The sequence below is a fragment of the Saccostrea echinata genome, unplaced genomic scaffold, assembly GCF_033153115.1.
Source record: "Saccostrea echinata isolate AGI-Se365-2 ecotype Australia unplaced genomic scaffold, CSIRO_AGI_Sech_v1 ptg000034l, whole genome shotgun sequence".
NCBI lineage: Eukaryota > Metazoa > Mollusca > Bivalvia > Ostreida > Ostreidae > Saccostrea > Saccostrea echinata.
In genome coordinates, this window is record NW_026889783.1 from 2,943,495 (window position 1) to 2,963,963 (window position 20,469).

The following is a 20,469-nucleotide window of genomic DNA, read 5'->3' on the forward strand; positions in this document are numbered from 1 at the left end:
GGTAAAAAACAACAAAGTAAAATTACATCACATAAATGAGTACTCATCATAATCTTCATTTTTTAATATTTATCTTTGTTCTTTTTTTTTTATTTATTTATTTATTGGAATGGGGAAAGCAGTTTGCTGCACCATATTTGAAACAAGAGACCAAAAGGCCTAGACTGGCTCTTCTAATAAATTGTACAACCCTATCACTTCTATTCTTAGCCTCTTAGTAACCTAAAATAAAGCCTTGAAACTCCAAAAGTAGGTCACTATGACTTACTTTTTGGTAAACAGACATTGAGAACCAGTCTAAGCCCCGTATCATCTTATATATTCAGATTCCAAAAGTAGGACACAGTGACCTACTTTTGGATGATACAATTAAAAACAAGGACTGGGTAAACTAATAATATTTAGGACCTTAAATATTGAGATACAACAGTAACCTACTTTTTTGTTGACACAGTTCATTGACCTAGGATGCTTCAACTGACAACTTTGATGAATTTAAGCATCCTATTATTATTATTCTTAATATTTAGATAAAAGTGCGAAATTCCAAAAATAGATCACAGTGACCAACGTTTTAGTCGAAATATTCCAAGGACCCAACATCAACCAAAAATGTTTTGATTCTAAGCCTCCAATTATTTGAAATATTTAGATACAGCCATGGAATTCCAAAATTAGGTCATAGTGTCCTACTATATGTTAACATACTCTGAGAACCAAGATGCGTCAACTGACAAAGTTTGATGATTCTAAGACTCTTTTTAATTTGAAATACATGTATTCAGATAAAGCTCTGACATTCCAAAAGTAGGTCATATGACCTACTTTTTAGTTGACACACTCTGAGGACCCATGATGTATCATCTGACAAAGTTTGATGATTCTCAGCACATTATTATCGGAAATGTTCAAAGATAGCCATGAAATTCCAATGTAGTTTACAGTAACCTACTTTTTGGTTTAAAAACTCGAAGGACCAAAGATGCATTAAGCGAAAGAGATTGATTCTAAACCTCTTATTATCTGAAATATTTATATATAGCTGTGAGGTTCCAAAATTAGGTCACCATGACCTACTTTTTGGTTAACATACTCCAAGATCCCAAGATGCATCAACTGACTAAGTTTGATGATTCTAAGCCTCTAATTATTTATTTAGGTATTGCCTCAAAATTCCAAAAGTAAGTCAATGTGACCTATTTCCAAGTTGATACATTCAGAGGACCAAAAATGCATCAACAGGTCAAAGTTTTTAGATTCAATGTCTATTTACATCTAAAATATTTAAATATAGCCATGGAATTTAAAAATTAGGTCACTGTGACCTACTTTTTAGTTTACACACTCCGAGCGAGAACTCAAGATACATCATCTGACTAAGTTTGATGATTCTTAGCCTCTTATTATTTGACAAATTTAGGTATTGCCTAAAAATTCCAAAAGAAGGTCAATGTGACCTTCTTTTTAGTTGACATATTCCAAGGACCCAAGATGCATCAACTGACGAAGTTTGATTGATTGATTGTATGTTGTTTTACGTCCCATTCGAGAATTTTTCACTCATATAGAGACGTCACCATATGCTGGTGAAGGGCTTCAAATTTTGACCTTTATTCGGCACTCAGGGCCATTGAGCAGTGAAGGATCTTTATCGTGCCAACGCCTGCCGTGACATGGGGCCTCGATTTTTAAGGTCTCGTCCGAAGGACCCGCAACTTTCACTTCAAAGTGCCGAGCGCATGGCGAAGGAACAGTTGCTACCCATTTTTTATCGACGTAGGTCAGTCGCGGCCGAGATTCGAACTCACGACCTCCCGATCACGGAGCGAGCGCTCTACCGACTGAGCTACCGTGAATGGTTGACGAAGTTTGATGATTCTAAGCCAATTAGAAACTGAAATATTTAAAACAGCAAAGAAATTCCAAAATTAAGTCATTGTGACCTACCTTTTGGTATACACACTCTAAGGACTCAAGATATATCAACTTGAAAAAGACGTTAATGGTAATCTAACTACCAAGCTTTATGATAAACGTGATGACTTTTAACTTTTCAATCGTCAACTTCCCTTACTTATGCAACAATATTCCTTCATCACCTGCATACGGGGTTTATATCTCTCAGTTGATTCGATACACAAGAGCATGCTCTACGTATGTACAATTTCTAAAACAAGGTTAATTATTGACAAACAAGTTGATGAAACAAGAATATCAGCAGTCTCGTTTAAAGTCATCATTTCGTAAGTTCTATGGTCGATACAATACCTTGTCAGCAAATACAATTTATCATTGAGTCAAATGCTGACTGACGTTTTTCATACTAATTGTTAGGCCATTATTTACACACTGAATTGTCGACGGATTTTTCCGTTAATTCCCGATCATGACAAGGAGCACACGGCGGGTGTGACAGGTCGGCAGGGGATGCTCACTCCTCCATGGCACCTGATCCCACCTCTGATGTTTTGGAGGTCCGTGTTTGCTCTGCTCGTATTTTGTATTGTTTAATGGAATGCTGAGCTTGTATACTGTTCGTTATCTCCATACATTTTACAGCCAAAAATCTAAGTTGAAAAGTGCCGAAATTCCAAGAAAAATAACGGAATCGGGATTTCCTGGCAATATGCACAACTACACACTGTGTCCTAAAAATCTGCAAAGTTTGACAAAATTCTGTGCAGCGGTTTAAAGAGGAATTACGCTGACAAACTGTTCATCTCTATATTAAAGATATGGCCAAAAACATATGTTGAAAAGTGACGAAATTCCCAGAAAAAAAGGAATCGGAATTTCCTGGTAATATGCAAATCTACACACTGTGACCTAAATATCTGCAAAGTTTGATGAAATTCTGTGCAGCGGTTTAAGAGGAGTTGCGCTGACAAACTCATTATCTCTATATTCAAGATATGACCAAAAATCTAAGTTGAAAAGTGTCGAAATTCCCAGATAAATAATGGAATCGGAATTTCTTGGCAATATGCACAACTACACACTGTGTCCTAAATAACAGCAAAGTTTGACGAAATTCTGTGCTGCGGTTTAAGAGGAGTTGTGCTTACAAACTGTTCATCTCTATATTCCAGATATGGCCAAAAATCTAAGTTGAAAAGTGCCGAAATTCCCAGAAAAATAATGGAATCGGAATTTCATGGCAATATGCACATCTACACACTGTGTCCTAAATATATGCAAAGTTTGACGAATTTCTGTGCAGCGATTTAAGAGGAGTTGCGCTGGCAAAAAAAAAAAAAAAAACAAAAACAAAAACAAAAAACTGACGGACTGGCTAACGGATGGGTCAAAAATATTATTCCCCCAGCAACTTGTTGCGTGGGGTACAATAATGACCTTTATTGTTTTGAAAATGGTTAGCCATAAAATTCAGAAACTTGGCCAGGTGACAAGGCCCCGTGAAGCACAAACTGACAATTTTGATAATCATAGGCTTCAAAGTGTGCATGATATGCATCAAAAGCAAACTAAAAATGAATACCTGCAAAATTCAAAAAGTGCCATGATCTACTTTTGAGTCAACATGACATGAAGTCATAAGATGCTTCAACTGACAAGATCTGATGATCTTAGTCCTTATAGTGGTAGAAATATCAAAGTTTTAACAAAACATAATTTTTGGTCAAGTGACCTTGAGACCAGGCCTTTTGAACACAGGATGATGCCTGGGACAATTTTTAATCTACAACATATCTTCATCTTTATGTAAAAGTCTGGTGAAAATCTGCCTAGTGCTTCTAAATTCTTTAGCAACCACTACTTTTGTTTTTATTTCCCTAATTAATTCCCCTTGTTTAAGGGTCACATCACTATTTTTAGTATAAATAAGAGTCCTTAACCTAGGATACTCAGTGACAAAATTGAAAAGAATTGGCCGAGGGGTTCTTGAGATATAGCCCATATTCCAAAAAGTTGACACACATCCCACAAATGGCCATAGCATTAGCTCTTTGAACCCTTGTCTCAGAAGAGCTTATAGGTACAAAAGCAGCTTTTATTTCCCAGAAACATTTTAGCAGTTGGATTTTCCTGAAATTCTCAGCACCAATAGTCTGATATTAATTCTATCAGTTTTATATGCAACACCTTTATAATATTTCACATCTCTTCACAAGCTTACCACTCATACTAGTATTTCACTTATCTATCTCACATCCATGTACATGCTTATATCACCACTCACATCTCATTTATCTATCTCACATCTCTGTACAGGCTTATATCACCACTCATATCTCAGTTATCTATCTCACATCCCTGTACAGGCTTATATCACCACTCATATCTCAGTTATCTATCTCACATCCCTGTACAGGCTTATATTACCACTCACATCTCAGTTATCTATCTCACATCTCTGTACAGGCTTAAATCAACACTCGAATTGGCTCACATCTCATTTCCCAATCTCTTATCTGTATTATCTCCTATATTCTCACCTTCAGAGTTCTCTATACATTTCCACTAACTTAAATCTCTAAACCTGATTTATAACACACATATCTATGTACATATTACATCTCACTTAAATCTCTAAATCTGATTTATAATTCACATATCTAATAATTTAAATGTACATATTATATCTCACTTAAATCTCTAAACCTGATTTATAACTCACATATCTATTAACATGTACATGTTAAATCTCTATATATCATCACATTATTTTCACAATCTTCATATATCTACAACTCACTTCTCTAATATCAGTACACATGTCATCACTATGCTGTAAGATAATATCCAACAGGAGTAGGCTGTATCAGTCATTATTTTACTATACAGTCAGTATCACCTTTTCCCACCCATTACAACAAAGGGTTGTTGTTCATTTTCTGGAATGAAGACACAATTTTTTTTTACTGCAGTGTTTCTTCTTTTAAACCAAATTAAAATACACACACTGGAATCCTATTTAGATAATACAGTAACTCTTTTAAAGATTTTAAAACATACTTTTTTACTCATTAGCCAGCAGCTTCTCTTTATATAATACATGTAATACAAATAATCTCACCCATTTCACTCTCTAGTTGCTGAAGGAATGCTCCATGTGGTCTTTGTCTGGACGGTGATGTGGGTCGGTTGTCCTTAAGGTAGTTCGATATAATACCATACAAAAGAGGTCTGCAGTAGCAAGAAATATAACTAATACAGTGTCAACAAAAGCAACATCTACACTTCTTCAACCCGTAAAATCTTACAATATTGTTGGTTTAATTTTATGGACAATGTTTAAAATATTAATTGGACTTCATTTAGACAATGAATCTTTTTAAAATGATAATTTCTAGCCATTTTTTATGAAGTCATAATTTGTATCATATTTTCCATTTTATGAAAATGTCACCTATTATATGCCAATATTATTATGCCAATATTATATGCTTTTTTCTGTATTTGGAAAAGAGCACACCTCTTTTCCAAACTTTAAAAGTTTAAATTTGGTATTATAGAAATTTACTACAGATTGATGGTTGCTTTCATATTTAAAATTCTAAGTTGAATGTACTAAAATACACCGTTTTTCTATGAGATTAAAAATGGATGCAATTTCACAAACTCTACTCTTTGAATACCTAAACATCTGAAAGGAAATTTTTTATGTAATGAAAGCATGACATCTCAAGTCCACTCTACTTTTTATTCATGTTTGATGTACAATATGGTGTAATAATTCATACTTATACAAACTTTGTTTCTGTTACACCAGACACCTGTTAATGACCAGTAAATATACTCACACTGACTTTGACCGGTAATCTTCCTTGATATTTAGTTCTTTTGACAAAAATTCTCTGTCTAATGGTGTTGTAGGCTGTCCAGACTCTGTTTTGAAATGAAATATTTTAATACAGTAGAAAATACAGTTGTAGTGTTGCTAATAATCAAAACAAAAATCTTAATATCTTTTAAACCATGTTCAATATTAAGTTAACTGAAACAAAGGAGGCAGAAAAGAAGCACTGCTTTGTAGCTACCAATAATTTTTTTTTATTCTTAAGACCTGGAAATGTGTGCAAATTGTTCATATATCAATATAAACATTTTATCTGCCTACTGAATCAGAAGTGAAAAGGAAATACATGTATATTGTTTGTCAAAGGAAGAAAATGTAACAGATCAGAACTAGTTAAAGCCCAAAAAAACCTCTTCCGCCGGTTAAATCTGGACAGGTGCTCTCGCAAATCAGAACTCTAAAAGGTGCTCTAGCAACTTAGAACTCTAAACATGTGCTTTAGCAAATCAGAACTCTAAACATGTGCTCTAGCAACTTAGAACTCTAAACGTGTTCTAGCAACTCAGAACTCTAAACATGTGCTTTAGCAAATCAGAACTCAAAACAGATGCTCTAGCAAATCAGAACTCTAAACAGGTGCTCTAGCAAATCAGAACTCAGAACAGGTGTTCCCGCAAATCAGAACTCAGAACAGGTGTTCTAGCAAATCAGAACTCTAAACAGGTGCTCTAGAACTTAGAACTCTACACGGGTCCTCTAGCAAATCAGAACTCAGAACAGGTGCTCTAGCAAATCAGAACTCTAAACAGGTGCTCTAGCAAATCAGAACTCTAGAAAGGTGCTTTAACAACTCAGAATTCTAAACAGGTGCTCTAGCAAATCAAAACTCTCTAGCCATATTCCCTAGCAGCTCAAAACTCTAGACAGTTGCAATACCAACTCAGATATCCTGATAATGGTCCTATGTGTTACAGGAAAAGAGAAAATGTGACAGACCATTTAGGATATGAATACATGTACCCTGATCTATATAGACATATAAGCATGCTATTGAATAAGCTACAGAGACATGTAAATGAACCTGCATGACTGCCAAATTCATAACTGTAGAGAAAAATTATGAAGGACAAGACAATGATTTTAGTCTTGGCTTCTTCAATTCTTCAAATGTGATCTATAGCTCAGCTATCAAGCCAAAGAATATGCTTGACTGTCCCATTTTTCTTTCCATACATATCTACCTCTAAATGCACCAACTAAGTTCAAAACTAGTAAATGTCATAGGTAAAATCTAGAGAAGGAAAGACTCAAAATGTAAAATAAAGCTAAAAAATACCACAGTCAAGACCACAATCTCAATATTTATCAAATTAGCTATCTGCATATGGTGAACAAACCTGCCTAGCTATACAGTTAAAAAGTGATGTCATGAATTTTTATGTCGTGGTATTCCTGAGAGAAAAATTGCTGCAGCTCTAAACAACACCTATGCAGACTGGTCGATCAGAGTTAGACTCCCCAAAGAGAAAAAAACTGATAAAGTATTTAAAACTTTTCCCATCACTTTTTCTGCTGATTTTCACATTCCCACATTTCAGGAACTTACCTGCAACCAACACAGAAGAGGAATACTTGTACTTGTTGAAGTTTAAATACTCTCTGATTAGTTCATTGATGATCATATTTTCATTACTAAGAGGTGGTTTCACTTCACTCTGGTCATCTAAAGCACTGAAAACTTCTGCCCTGATCCTGGCCTTTATCTGACCAAGTGCACCTCGGTTCTCAAGAGTTTCTTTGATTACTGCAAAACAAAATATTTATATCTGTATAACCATTCAGTCTACATTGATTTAACTATGACCTGATATCTTTATCCTGGTTAAAAATTATATAATAAAATTGTCTGAATATCTATGTATGTAACTAGCTTTCAACTGAAATAACTATTCATTTAAAATAGTACATGTACTCTTTCAATCAGGTAAAATATGTAGATATAGGTACATGTATTTAATACTACATATTAACATGAATACCAAGGACATGCGTACCTGTTTCTACAAAAAAAATTGACTGCTGGATTGACATTTTTTTGTTGTTGCATTTGTTCTATTAAAATACATAAGATTTTTTTCTGTTCATTTTTGTTGAAAATTCTACACTGAAGACAAACATAAATAAATCAAATGTTCTCTTTTAGATATATCTGATCTCATGCAAATTTAATGAAAAGATATTATCGTTAATATTTAATATTTGTCACTTTTTAATATTCCATATACAGTTGAACTTTGGTATCTCCAACACTCATATCTCGAATACCATGGATGTCACAGTAATTTGGAAGTTCCAACCCCTTATTTTTTAAGTATTTTACCCTGGATATCTCGAATTTTTTTCTCGGTCCCACTGAGTTCAAGAGATAACAAGGTTTGGTTGTACATGCATTTTTTGTTTTTTTGACTGTGTGAATGGAGTTAAAAATATACCGGTAGTTTATGTTTGTTTGAGGATTTTTATAAATTTTGACAATGAGTACAAATATGGTTTATATGCATAGAAAGTCTCATGCGAGCAAATGTTTATGACGTTTGATATGCACATATAAATACCATGCATTTCACTAGCATGTTCTTAAACATAAATATGCCGAACTTCTGGCACTGATTTGGCACATGTATGTAGCTTGTTTTGTCAAGCGCGTCAAAACTGAATTTTAATTCTTTATAAATAATTTTTGTATGACATATTTTCCCGTTGAGTTATTTCCCTTGGCCAACATCTTTGAGGTCAAACCAGTGAATTTTCCTTTTTGAGCAACCAATTTTAAACATGTATGGCAGAAATATGAAGGATCATATTAGCAAGTGCAGCGAGCTCAATAGACAAATGTGTAAGAACAAAAAAATTTGGAATGAAAACGTATACTCGTCAGGCAAATTTCCCTGTGCAACCTTCCCAGAATTCCTTCGCTACCAGGATTCCATGCAATTATAGCGAATAAACAGTCCCACAGTAATCATGTACTAAGATTTACATTCTTGCAGAGAGCTTAAATGAACCAAAAAATGATTGCATGATTTGCATTTACTCTACAATGCCTTTCGTTGCAAAATTGCAAAGGGCCTATTTATACTCAGTTACGGAAAAGCAACATACATGCATGAAGATTGAAGTGGCCAAAATTTAAAGAGTAAGCTACGTCAAGGTTTCTTGTGGTAACAGTTGTGCTCACCCAAATGGTGGCACCATAAAAACATACAAAAATTCTGCATTAAAAGAGGCTTTAACAAACGCATATTCGTTAGAAAAATAGTGTTATCTAGGCTATATCTAAATGTCCAGTATGATAATTTTTAAATTGGTTGAATAATTTAGGAATCTGGGCATGTTAACCTCCAATACATGGCAGCCAACGGGAAATAACTCTTGCTAAAATCGTGTCTATCGAAAATTTTTCCCGTTGGATCATAGGTTTCTAATTTTATAATTACTAGCATCAGTGGCTAGGGAGAAAAAAATCTGTATATCATGTATGCAGAACTATTCTCTATCGAATTATATACGACATCAGCAAATTTAAGGACTTCGTAAGTTCATATATGGCAAGAAATTAGCCCTGACTTTCAAGTATGTTCATTTGTAACCAGTAACAAGGGTTACAAAAGCCTGTAACTGAGTAGCATTTCCTCAGTTATTTAATGGTTACAATGGTTACAATGGTTACAGTGGTTAAAAATGGGGACTTTATGGTACAATTTTCACTTTTTGCTGGTTACAATGGTTACAGTGGTTACAGCAGTTACACTGTGGTTAAAAAATAAGATTTTATGGTGCACAATTTTCACTGTGTGGTTACAATGAGTTCTTTAACCTGATATCAGCTTTATGAATGAAATGTGATTGGAACCTTTTCGAAATAGTATAAAATATTTTAAGTCTCTAATTAGATTTATCAATTAAATCTAATTATAAATTTTTAGTGAAACTTTTAAATAAGAAAAGATATTAAAGGGTAATAATTGTTGATACTTCTTTGAGTACCTGTGTCTCAAACTCTCATCTACATTTTGTGTGTATACCTCAAGTTTGTGAGGTTAGTCCAGTCATGGAGAAGGTATTACAGGTAACAAAATCCAGGCATCCAATCAAATGCCTTAACCACCTGCAGTATTCGCAGCCACTCTGAGAAAGCAATCAGATACCAATACTGTGTCAGAAATTGCAGCTGTTTTGTGAACTGTTCTTGATTTTGGAATGAGATTTACCTCAAGATGGGTAAGTTTGTTTTTCAGTATTTTTTCTTAACTTTTAAGATATGGAGATTATCATGTATTATTACATTCTTCTTAGATTTTCATATCAATTGATGCAGTTGTAAATAGTTTATAGTAAAGAGGGATAAATGAATAAACATTTTTTTTATTTATGGGTTGGGAATTTCAGTTAAAATCAGACTGTTCAAACTTGTTAAAAATTAATAATCGCATAATTTTAAGACCCAAAAACCAAGAAGAATTCATTTGTTTGGACGTATGATCATTTTCAGTTAAAAACAAGCCACTTAAACTTTGTTAAACTTATGTTTGAATAATTTTAAGACTCCTAAACAATTATGAATTCTTTATCCACCATTTGTTTGGATGTATGGTGATTTCAGGTATAAACTTGTTAAACTCATATATACCAAAAGCTATTATGAATTCTTTATAGCCATCTTTTCTTCTGATGTCTGTTGATTTCAGGTAAAAACAGGCCAATTTAACATGTTTAAGTTGCCAAACTATAATACTTGTACTAATTGCATACTAATTAAGACCCCAAAACAATTATGAATTCCTTATGTATGTTAATTTACCATATCACTAAAAAGTTATGGATTTATATATTTACCAATTGTTTTAAACTGAATGCCTACTTACACCCCCCCCCTTCTGAAGGATAGGTTATCCTGAAAAGCTAAAAAGAAAGTGCAGTAAACAAACAACCTAAACAAAAAAAAAACCCAGAACAAAATACAAACTAGATGTAACAATTAAGAAACACATTTATACAGTTTATTTAAAAAGAAAAAAGAAACATTCCACTCCTTACATGTAAATTGTAATAAGCATGTACTTTTAAACTCTGATAGTGAACTACTAACTGTTTCAATGAAGAATTAAGATTTCTGTTCCTGGAAATTAACATTTGTTACAAGCATAAGTGTATAGACATTGTTATGTGATTATTAATTGAACAAGTCAATTGTAGAACAGTTATCATTAATAAAGTTCTACTTGTTGTATGTGATAATCATAACCTTATTAAATATTCATTTTATCTAGGGTGTTGTATATAGAAATATATATTTAATATATTCATTATTTCAATTACGGATTAAAGGCATATGAAAGTTTCCAGTGAAGCTGTACCATGTGTACATGGGTGTGCTGACTTCGTTTGACACAAAAAGTCAAGTCCTAAACAAAGTCAGCATAATATATCCATAAGATTTTTAGTGATGAATATAAAAAAATATTTTTTCAAACATATGTTCATGATAATCTTCAAGGATAAGTCCTCATGTATCTGCCTTTGAAATAAAGGGAAATGGTTCCATTATTTTGGTTTTATAATGATAAATATATCACTTAGTTCCCCAAATGTTAAGAAATAAAATTCTCGGTTATGTTTGAAGCTTATACTGTACTATTGGCTCTGAACTCTTTTTTATCCCTGCACTTCTGACAAATCTTGAATAGAAATTAAAAACTTAACCTGACTGATTTTTTTTATTTCAGTTTGTAGCTCAAATACATCAAAGAATTTGTAAGATCATTGTATATTAGGGAAATTATCAGATCAATAGGTGTGCCAATTGCATCTTGAATCCTGTGTGTATATGTAACACAATCAACAATCTCTTTGAACTTGGAATTAACCTGCGACTATAGTTATTTACCTTGTGTATATTTGGAAACTTCAAAGGATTTTCCTACGTGTATAGTATACTGATATGATATTTGCAAAATATCTAAGGTATTGTTTACCTGTAAAAGGTGTGAAAAATATGGAATTTTTTTTAATAATTGTTTATATCTCTTGTCCTTTGATTTGTAGGATAGCTGTATATTCAGGAATTCTAGCTATCACTGCTGACTGCAAGCATTAGTATTAATTTGATCACTGTTTCTACAAATTAAGTTAATATTCTCAATCTTTTTGAACTATCTTTTTTTTTTTTGGTGGCACACCCAGGTAAAATGTGCCATTAATTTATCTCTCATATTAAAAAGCACTATATTTACTTGACATTTACTTGTAATTGATGTTTAAAATGAGACATTAGTTAGTTAGTTAGTTAATTGGTATATCATGGATAAAGTGAACCCTAAGCTTTTTATTTTAAAGAGAAAATAAATAATCTGTTCTTGCTTATCTGGAAAAAAATATATATATTCTGCCCTGTGAAGAACTGAAAATATTCTGACCTTCCAAAAAAGTCAAAATCAAATGGTTGTCCCCTGCATCAGCTAGGCCCTTCTCATGAAGAATGAGGCCACATGGGGGTTTTAATAGGGATTCAGCTGGTATGGACTGAGTATGTACTGTATTTAGTTTCATAGATCCTTCCAATGATACCTGATATGACTAATTCAGACTAAATAAGTCAATTATGACAAATTTACATTTTTAAACATTTCCTATCCATTGTTGTCTTTCCATTATGAATTGAAATGTGCATTATATGCATTACATGCATTTTAACTCATCAAAACTAGCAAATATAAGATCTAGAAAGAAAGGAAGAAATTAACCCTTTGCTTCCTGACATGTTTTAAGTGAGTGGTTATCTCAGTACTGAGTTGTTTTGGAATATTGACAAAATTGGCACATTGGGGTCATTGAATGCAGATATCTTAAAATTTGGACAACCAATTTGCATAAAATTTGGCAAATATGAAGGAAATATTGTGCTTTTTGAAATGTTAAAGTTTTTTTTAAAAATTCTTATATTTGACGTTTCCATGGTAACAAAATTTTCAAAAATATACAAAAAGAATGATTCTTGAGTTTTTTTAACTACAATGTGCTGAAGAAAATGTTGCTTTGATAAAAAATAAATCATTTGCTTCAAAAATTGAATTTGAAATACAATATTATATTTATATAAAAATCAGTCAATAATTCAATAAGCCAATGTCATAAATATGTTGTGGAAAGCCACTGTATATATACTTATCTGAATAAGGAATAAGTTTTTGTGAATACTGAAAATAACTGAATTACACATAATACAGTGTTTTCAGTTTATAACCAAAAAGATCATAAGTATAAAATCTAGTCTGCCTGTAAATCCAAATCCAGTTATTTTTTTTTCCGCAGTATTGGCAACCATATAAGAAAATTTGATCCCCAGTTAAGAAATACGCAGTCTTCAGGGTCAGGAAATCTTGGTTCAAATTTGGTACACCGATAATGAAATAGTATCTTATAGCCCCAATTATACTCTATAATTCTTATATCTGTAAAAATTTCTTATTTTGCTTTTATAGAGGAGAAAGCATTTCTCCAATATTGCTTGTATAATTAACATTCATCAACTCTTTCTCCCCATACTTAATACTCTCTTAGGCTTTAAGAAAATTGGCATTTATTTTGAAAGTTTTATTGCTAGCTGGCAACAATGATTGCAAACAGAAATTTCTAACACAACATCTAGAATTTATGTTGAAGATATTTAAGGACCTTTAACAGTCATTTACAATATCTCTTCAACTTTATAAATATGCCGAAATTACTTTGTTGTGGTCACTGATTAATGGCCCCTGATTAATATCAGTTATGATACATTTCAATTGTTTTCAGTACATTAATGCACAATCATTAAGTAATATTTTATCACAATTATAAGCAAGAAATGAATTTGCTCTTTTTTTCTTTTTTTTATTTTGACCTGTCCTTGAAGAGCTATATTTCCCTTTGTCTTGATTCAATCAGAAATGAATTTAAAAATATATATCTATTTGTTTTTAAAAAATTCTACTTAAATATTATTCCTATATAATGATGAAATACATTTTTTCACCAGGGCATTTGTAATCTTAGTAACTATTAAATTTTTATATTTGAAAATTAGCTTATCTTTGGAGACCTCATTGCAATCTTTGTTGATCAATAACTATCAGGTATTTCTATTTTTGAGAATCTTTCTCTTGGTATTAAAAATATTCTTTAGGTAAATCCTAGCCGTTTTACTCTAAAATGCTTAAGATGAACACGGCAGAGTATTCTTTATGAGACTGATATTTAGTGAAAGAGAATCATGGATGGAATACCTTAAAACAGGGATGTTGTAGAGACATGCATGAATGAATGGGCAAGGGAGTCAGATCCTCCGAAAATGTAGTACAGTGTCAGTGAGGGATGGAATGTAATTATTAAAGGATCTTGGGCCTTATATACTTGTAAACTACAGGACATATGATGTATTGATAGGTGAAAATAAACTTTGAGTTTGAGAAGTACAATTCCACCTATGATCCAGGCTTTGTAGTGTTTTAATAATGTACTTGCAACCCAACTATTCACAAAATCCTCATTTCTAAAGACTCTGCATGATCTCCTTCCTATTCCTACAATAGAAGATAATATATAAACACTTAGTTTTTCCATCAGTATTTGACCTCCTTTAAATATGTGAAATTGACAACCTTATGCATGATGTGTGGCCATGTCCCAAAAATTTCATACCCTGGTAGTGGTAATTATCCCATCGCAACAGAGTTGGAAGGGATATAGTAACGTTTTTGTGTGTGCGTGGGGGGGGCGGGGGTTGAATTAGTTTGTCCTTGCGTGTGTAATGGAAGTGTCCTTGTGTGCGTAATGGAAGTGATGTAATATGCATTGGGATGGAATCTAATGCCGTTTTGATTTATAGATATGCTGGTTTGCGAGGGGTGTTCCTCTTTGCGGTGCCCTTTTTTGGGATATATGTTCTGCATCCTTTTCAGAGTAAAGGGACACATATGTACAACTATGACCACTCATTTCAATTTCAAACTATAGACCTCAATCACATTTAATATTTAATCTGTGATTATGTTCACTTATTTAATTCATGCTGAGTACAGTTTCACAGTTTTGTGTGTTGGGGGTCTCATGGGGTGGGGAGTGGGGGTCTGTTTTCAGTTTAAAAAAAAGGGGGGGGGGATAATAAATTATAAAAAAGTGGGGAAAAGGCAAACAGTCTTGGAATTAAAATTCCCATGCTTTATTTGTGGCAAAAGTCTATTTTAAAGGAAAAAAGGATGTCACTTTAATTGGTACTCTAATGGCTTGACATGGAAAGGTGCTATTAAGAATAACTAAGGATACCTTTTTGTTCACTTAGTATTATTATAAATCAAGGCCCATGAAACTACAATACCAAGGAAATGTTTTGAAGCATTCCAACTCCATGACACCAAAGATCCCTTTTAACAGTCGACCTGGGTTTTGAAATACAGTTAGTGACTATATTAAGTTTAAGTTTATATGATTCTATTCACCGGTAGTCCTCCTTATGTGAAATAGAAGGAAAGATAATACCATTTTAAGAATATCTAATGTATGTTTTGTCAGTTGAACTTGTTCTTTTCCAAAGACATATACACATTAAAGTTAAGATGAGCATGAGCAATTTCTTATAGTTTCTAAATCCCTGGAAATAAATTTAAACTGTTTCACATTCAAAATCATAATTGTATACTGAGTATTCAAAATATGAGCAAATTTTACTAAAGTTTTACATGGTATAAGATTAATTATGGTATTAAATGTTGGAAAAGAAAAGACAGTATTTCTTTAGCCTCATCAGAGAAAGCCTATTTTTTGTCTGTTTACTGAAATAAAACAATCAAAGACCACAGTCTGCCCCTATGATAATCACTTGGAGGAAAATAGGCGCTGAAAAGTTCAAGACAGTGATATTTGTCCAGCATTCTTTTCAATACAATTTTAATCATTTTTGTGTACATGATCAAAGGCATCACTGCATCATTTCTGATTCATTTATATTTTTTTCCTCATTACTTGTGATTTCTTTTATTAGACTTGAGTTCTAGTTTAAAGAACTGGCTTACATGTGAAGACACATACTGGAAAACATCAAGTTTTTATCTTTAAATTTTGCTCAAGAAATTTGACTTATCATATATTGTTAAGTCATTTTAATTCATGGGGGTCAATGTTCATGGGTATGCAAAATTAAGATGCAATATGCCAAGCAGCCTTAAACCTGAAATTTTAGGAGTAAAGGGCCACAGTCTCATATGACTCCATGATTGTTTTACAAAATTCACATTGTCAATGAGTACCTGGTAGTTTATAGTTTGAATATTGCTTGATCACAAAAATATGTATGTGGAAATACTCTCTCTATATATATCTTTTATTTACTTATTACTGCAGTCATGTTAGTTACATTGTATTAAGCTTATTTAAGTGAATTTATTTATTACAAAAAGTTGAAACAGTAAGTAAATATTGTGAAATGATATGTTAGTTAACTTTTACTTCAAATCAACCTAAAAAACTGAAATTACATATCACATAACATGTATAATACATGTACATCCAATGATTTACACAAACATTGTTTCATGTCAGACGTCTGACATGAATTTCTGCCGACTATGGTTACTATAATAGTTGCTTATTATAAAGTTTTGGCTTGACAAATAAACTATGATAATAAACAAATTGTACTGTACTAGTATCATAGGTTGAGTTTGTTTATGGCTTGCATTGACTTCCATATTTATTCCATCAATTATGGGTTCGTCTTTTAAGAAAAATTACATTAATTTCAATTTAATTGTAACTACATTGTTTCGTCAATGGTTTGAAACTTATACAAATTATATTGAACTGATAGGTCAGTCAGCTAGTAGTGATACCTTAACTACTTGTCTTTGATGGTGGTGAATTGGTTTTCTTGTGAATCCTTTTTTTCAACAAGTGAAATCAAGTATTTTGTCAGTTTTATTTAATCATATAGCGTATATACATTAATTTTAAATGGTTTGTTTGTCCTACTGTGGTAAGCTGACCAAAATTGATCCTCCTTGAAAATTGGAGTATATGACTCTTACAGTTAGATGCATCCATCCTCTCTTTGTTTTTTTTTTTTTGTAAGGTTCGTCTTCCTGTATTACTTTTTACACTTCTGAATTGACATCTTTATGCACCAAAACTGATATATAGCAAATGAACTCTAATTAAAGAAGTTCTTAGAGGAAGTTGTTCAAAGACAGTCATAAATCCACAGACACCTGACAAAAGGATGACGTTACCTGGAATTATTAATCTTTTTCAACGAATTCATCTTGGGTTAATTGTGTAAGCTGGGTTAAAAGTTAGGTCACTATAACTTGATTAAGGACATTGGCAAGTCAGGGCTTTCCGGAGAAAAAAGGTTTAATACATTTTTTTTTTTTCACTTATGAAATAGTGATCACGAGCGTGATCTCCCATGCATGTAGAATTTTCTAAGCAATGAAAACCAATAAAGAGTATGTTACAGAGGTAAACAAAAGCACTTGTACATCCCCAAGAGGGTAGAATAATCTGAACGAAAAGTAGTAATGGCTTTGTTGTACATTGTATTTAGGGGAGAAAGAGCCAACAGGTCATCATTTACCATAGAACTTATGCTTAATATGCTGGGAAAGGCAAAGATGTGACAGACCGACTACTGAGATCAGTTAATTCTTAGGTTGTATAAAGGAAGCAGCATTTAACCCTAAAAACCTTGTTCATTTTTGGGAGTTTCATCTGACCCTAATTTCCACTTTGAAATAAATCCTTTTTGGGGATGACATTTTTAATTGTAGAGCTATCCTCATGTGTTTTATATCATTTTCTTTGTCTCAATGAGACGAGAAAGAATGTGTAATCAATTTTATCTTATAACATCTTTTAAGAATTTTATGCCCTCAAAACTCTGAAATTTGGACTTAAAATTTTTTAACGCACTCCGAAAACTCCTAATAGGGGCTAAACCTCCCTTTAAATTAAGATATGATAATATCTTTGGTATCATTGTTTTCTGCTCTGTAAGATGAAAATAATGATATAAAGTATGTCTATACTGCTTGAAAATTAGAGAAAACAGCCCCAAAAAGCACTTTAAATAGCGCACTGAAAATTTTCTAAGTCCAAATTAAAAGGAGTTTAGGGGCTGAAATTTTTATTATATACCCTACAACAAATCTGATTACATATTCTTTCTTGTCTCCAAAAGACGAAGAAAATGATATAAATAACCTTTAGATAGGTTCAGAAATAAAAAATTTAACCCCATAAAGGATTTTTGGAGAATCTAAGGTCTTTGAGTTAAAAGTGGGTATCTGGTACCCACTTTTGAAATAGCCTTAGATTCTCCGAAATGTTTATGAGAATATTTGTTATAAATTGATTGTCTATGCTCTTGAATTAAATTTATAGCATGTTGAAATTATATTCCTGTTTTAATAAGTGACTTGAGACTATATTGCAGTCCTCACCAAAGACATATTATTTCCTAAGTCCTAATTCAAAGGAGTTTAGGGACTGAAATTTTTATTATGTATCCTACACAAAATCTGATTACATGTAACTATGAATAAAAATTAAAATAAATCCATGCCAATATTTTCATGACAATATGTGTTTCAATCAATTCAGTCAATTACATGATAGAAACAATCAACCTTTCAATCAATTCAGTCAATTACATGATAGAAACAATCAACCAGTCTGACTTTCTTGACCATTATGAATAATACGTAATTAATAGCTCTTAAGGGAAGTAACTCAAAAATAAAGATCAGTGCCGGTACATGTATGTCCTTGTCTTGTTTCTATTAATCAATTTTCAGACAAAATATCTAGAAGTAATAGGAAATGAAGATACAATAATGTATATAATACAAAAGCTATATGAAATAAGTGGGTTTTGGAGAGAATATATGCAAATTTAATCTTATACATAGTAACATACTGTACATCCCTACCGAAGCTGGAGAGCTGAAATGGAAAATTTCTCCTTTTTTTTTTTAATTAAAGAGGATAACTGTCGAAAATCATCGGACCAGGACCAAATTGAAACTTAATTGACCTGTAGTTTCTGGTAGAATACCTGCACATCCAATTCCAACTTTATACAGCAGTTAGAGAGCGGAAACTGAAAACTAAGTAGCAAGAGAAAGAGGGAAAACTCTGTCTAAAACCAAATTCAAATTGAACCTGAGTATTCTTATGAATGTGAGTTGAATGTGTGCAATCTTGCCAAGTTAATGAAAAGAAAGTTGATGACAGAATGACAGTATATCAATATATGCCCCCATTTTATTGCAGGGGCATTAAAATTACATAATCTATGTTCTAATGATGTTCTTTTATACTAAATTGTTTAATTTGATTACTGCTGCGAATTAAGTCAATTGTGGATCCATTGCAAGCTTGCCATAATAAATGGATGTAAATATACAACCATGGATTACTTTTATATCTACACTGCATGTATTTACAATTTATGAGAAGAAACTTATATGTAATGGTAACTTTGTGGCCCTTCTGAAGCAGTACAGTTCAATAAATTATCCAAGAATCTCCTAAAATCTATGACCATACAGTTAAGACTTTTGCTTAGTGAACCATTTAGGGTTGACACTATTTTAGTAGAAACTTAATATTTAAAAAAAACATTTAAAATGTTGTTGTCCTTTTTAAGATCACTTTCTTTTCATGAAAGAATTAAAAGTTTACACTCTCTCTCTCTCTCTTTCTCAAATAGAGTGCAGTTAATGGTTTCCTTATTGATTAAATATAACTTCCATCTCAGAGAGTTACATCTGTTTGGCTTTTTGTATTTGATTTAAGGTGAAAAATCCCTCTGCTCTTAATTTCACCCCTTTCCTTTTTTTTTTCCAACATTCATTTTCATCAACAACAATAGCATTATATTCAAATGAAAAAAACTTTGAAGTATGAAGCATTGCTTACTTTTTTTGAAATGAATATTATGCCTAATCCAATTTGAGGTAGTTAAAAGATAGATCAATATATCAATAATTTTTTTTATTTTTAATTAAAAATTCAAATATGATACTAATATTTACTGTCATACATAATTATTTCATCATGTTCATATTAGAAATCATAATGAAGCATTGCTCTTTAAATCAGAATATATCACATTGTTACTGCATCCACCTACAAGAGTTATCTTTCCATCTACAGGAGTTATCTTTCATCAAATATTTTTAAGAGACAATAATTTTGAAAATACTGCATCTGATACCTGATAACTTCCTGGCACAATTAAACAAACTGTATTTTGAGAAACAGAAATTTCTCACATTTAACAGTTTTAAGGAACAGTGTTATTAGGTAAACTATTATACATGTACATGTAAGTAGCTATCAAAAATATTGGCAACAGAAAATAAAAATTGATTGAGCTATGCAATAGTTTCATACTCAATCTGTGGAAAGACCGAACAATACATTTGATTGCCTGGAATAAATTCCTTAAAAAGTTATCTCTCATATCATAAAGATGAATTATATTGACCAGACACATAGAAAGAGAGAGAGAAATTCTTTTTTCTCTCAGGAATATGATTGCTATTACGGTTTACTGATAATCATTACAAACAGTATCATATTTTAATAGTATTAAAGTATAATAAACAATA

The 20,469-nt window shown here is 32.1% G+C and overlaps 1 protein-coding gene across 1 annotated transcript in view; it reads right to left on the bottom strand.

Moving 5' to 3' along the window:
* Positions 1 to 3,953: 3,953 nt before the first annotated feature.
* The window catches only part of LOC133199383 (centrosomal protein 20-like), a 40,744-nt gene continuing 24,228 nt past the window's right edge, over positions 3,954 to 20,469 (bottom strand). The window contains exons 2-5 of the mRNA XM_061335188.1: positions 7,368 to 7,565; positions 5,766 to 5,850; positions 5,039 to 5,148; positions 3,954 to 4,856 (exon numbers count right to left, since the gene is read on the bottom strand). Coding sequence (XP_061191172.1) covers positions 4,813 to 4,856; positions 5,039 to 5,148; positions 5,766 to 5,850; positions 7,368 to 7,565 — 437 coding nt within the window. The 3' untranslated portion in view covers positions 3,954 to 4,812. The remainder of the gene's footprint in view (positions 4,857 to 5,038; positions 5,149 to 5,765; positions 5,851 to 7,367; positions 7,566 to 20,469) is intronic.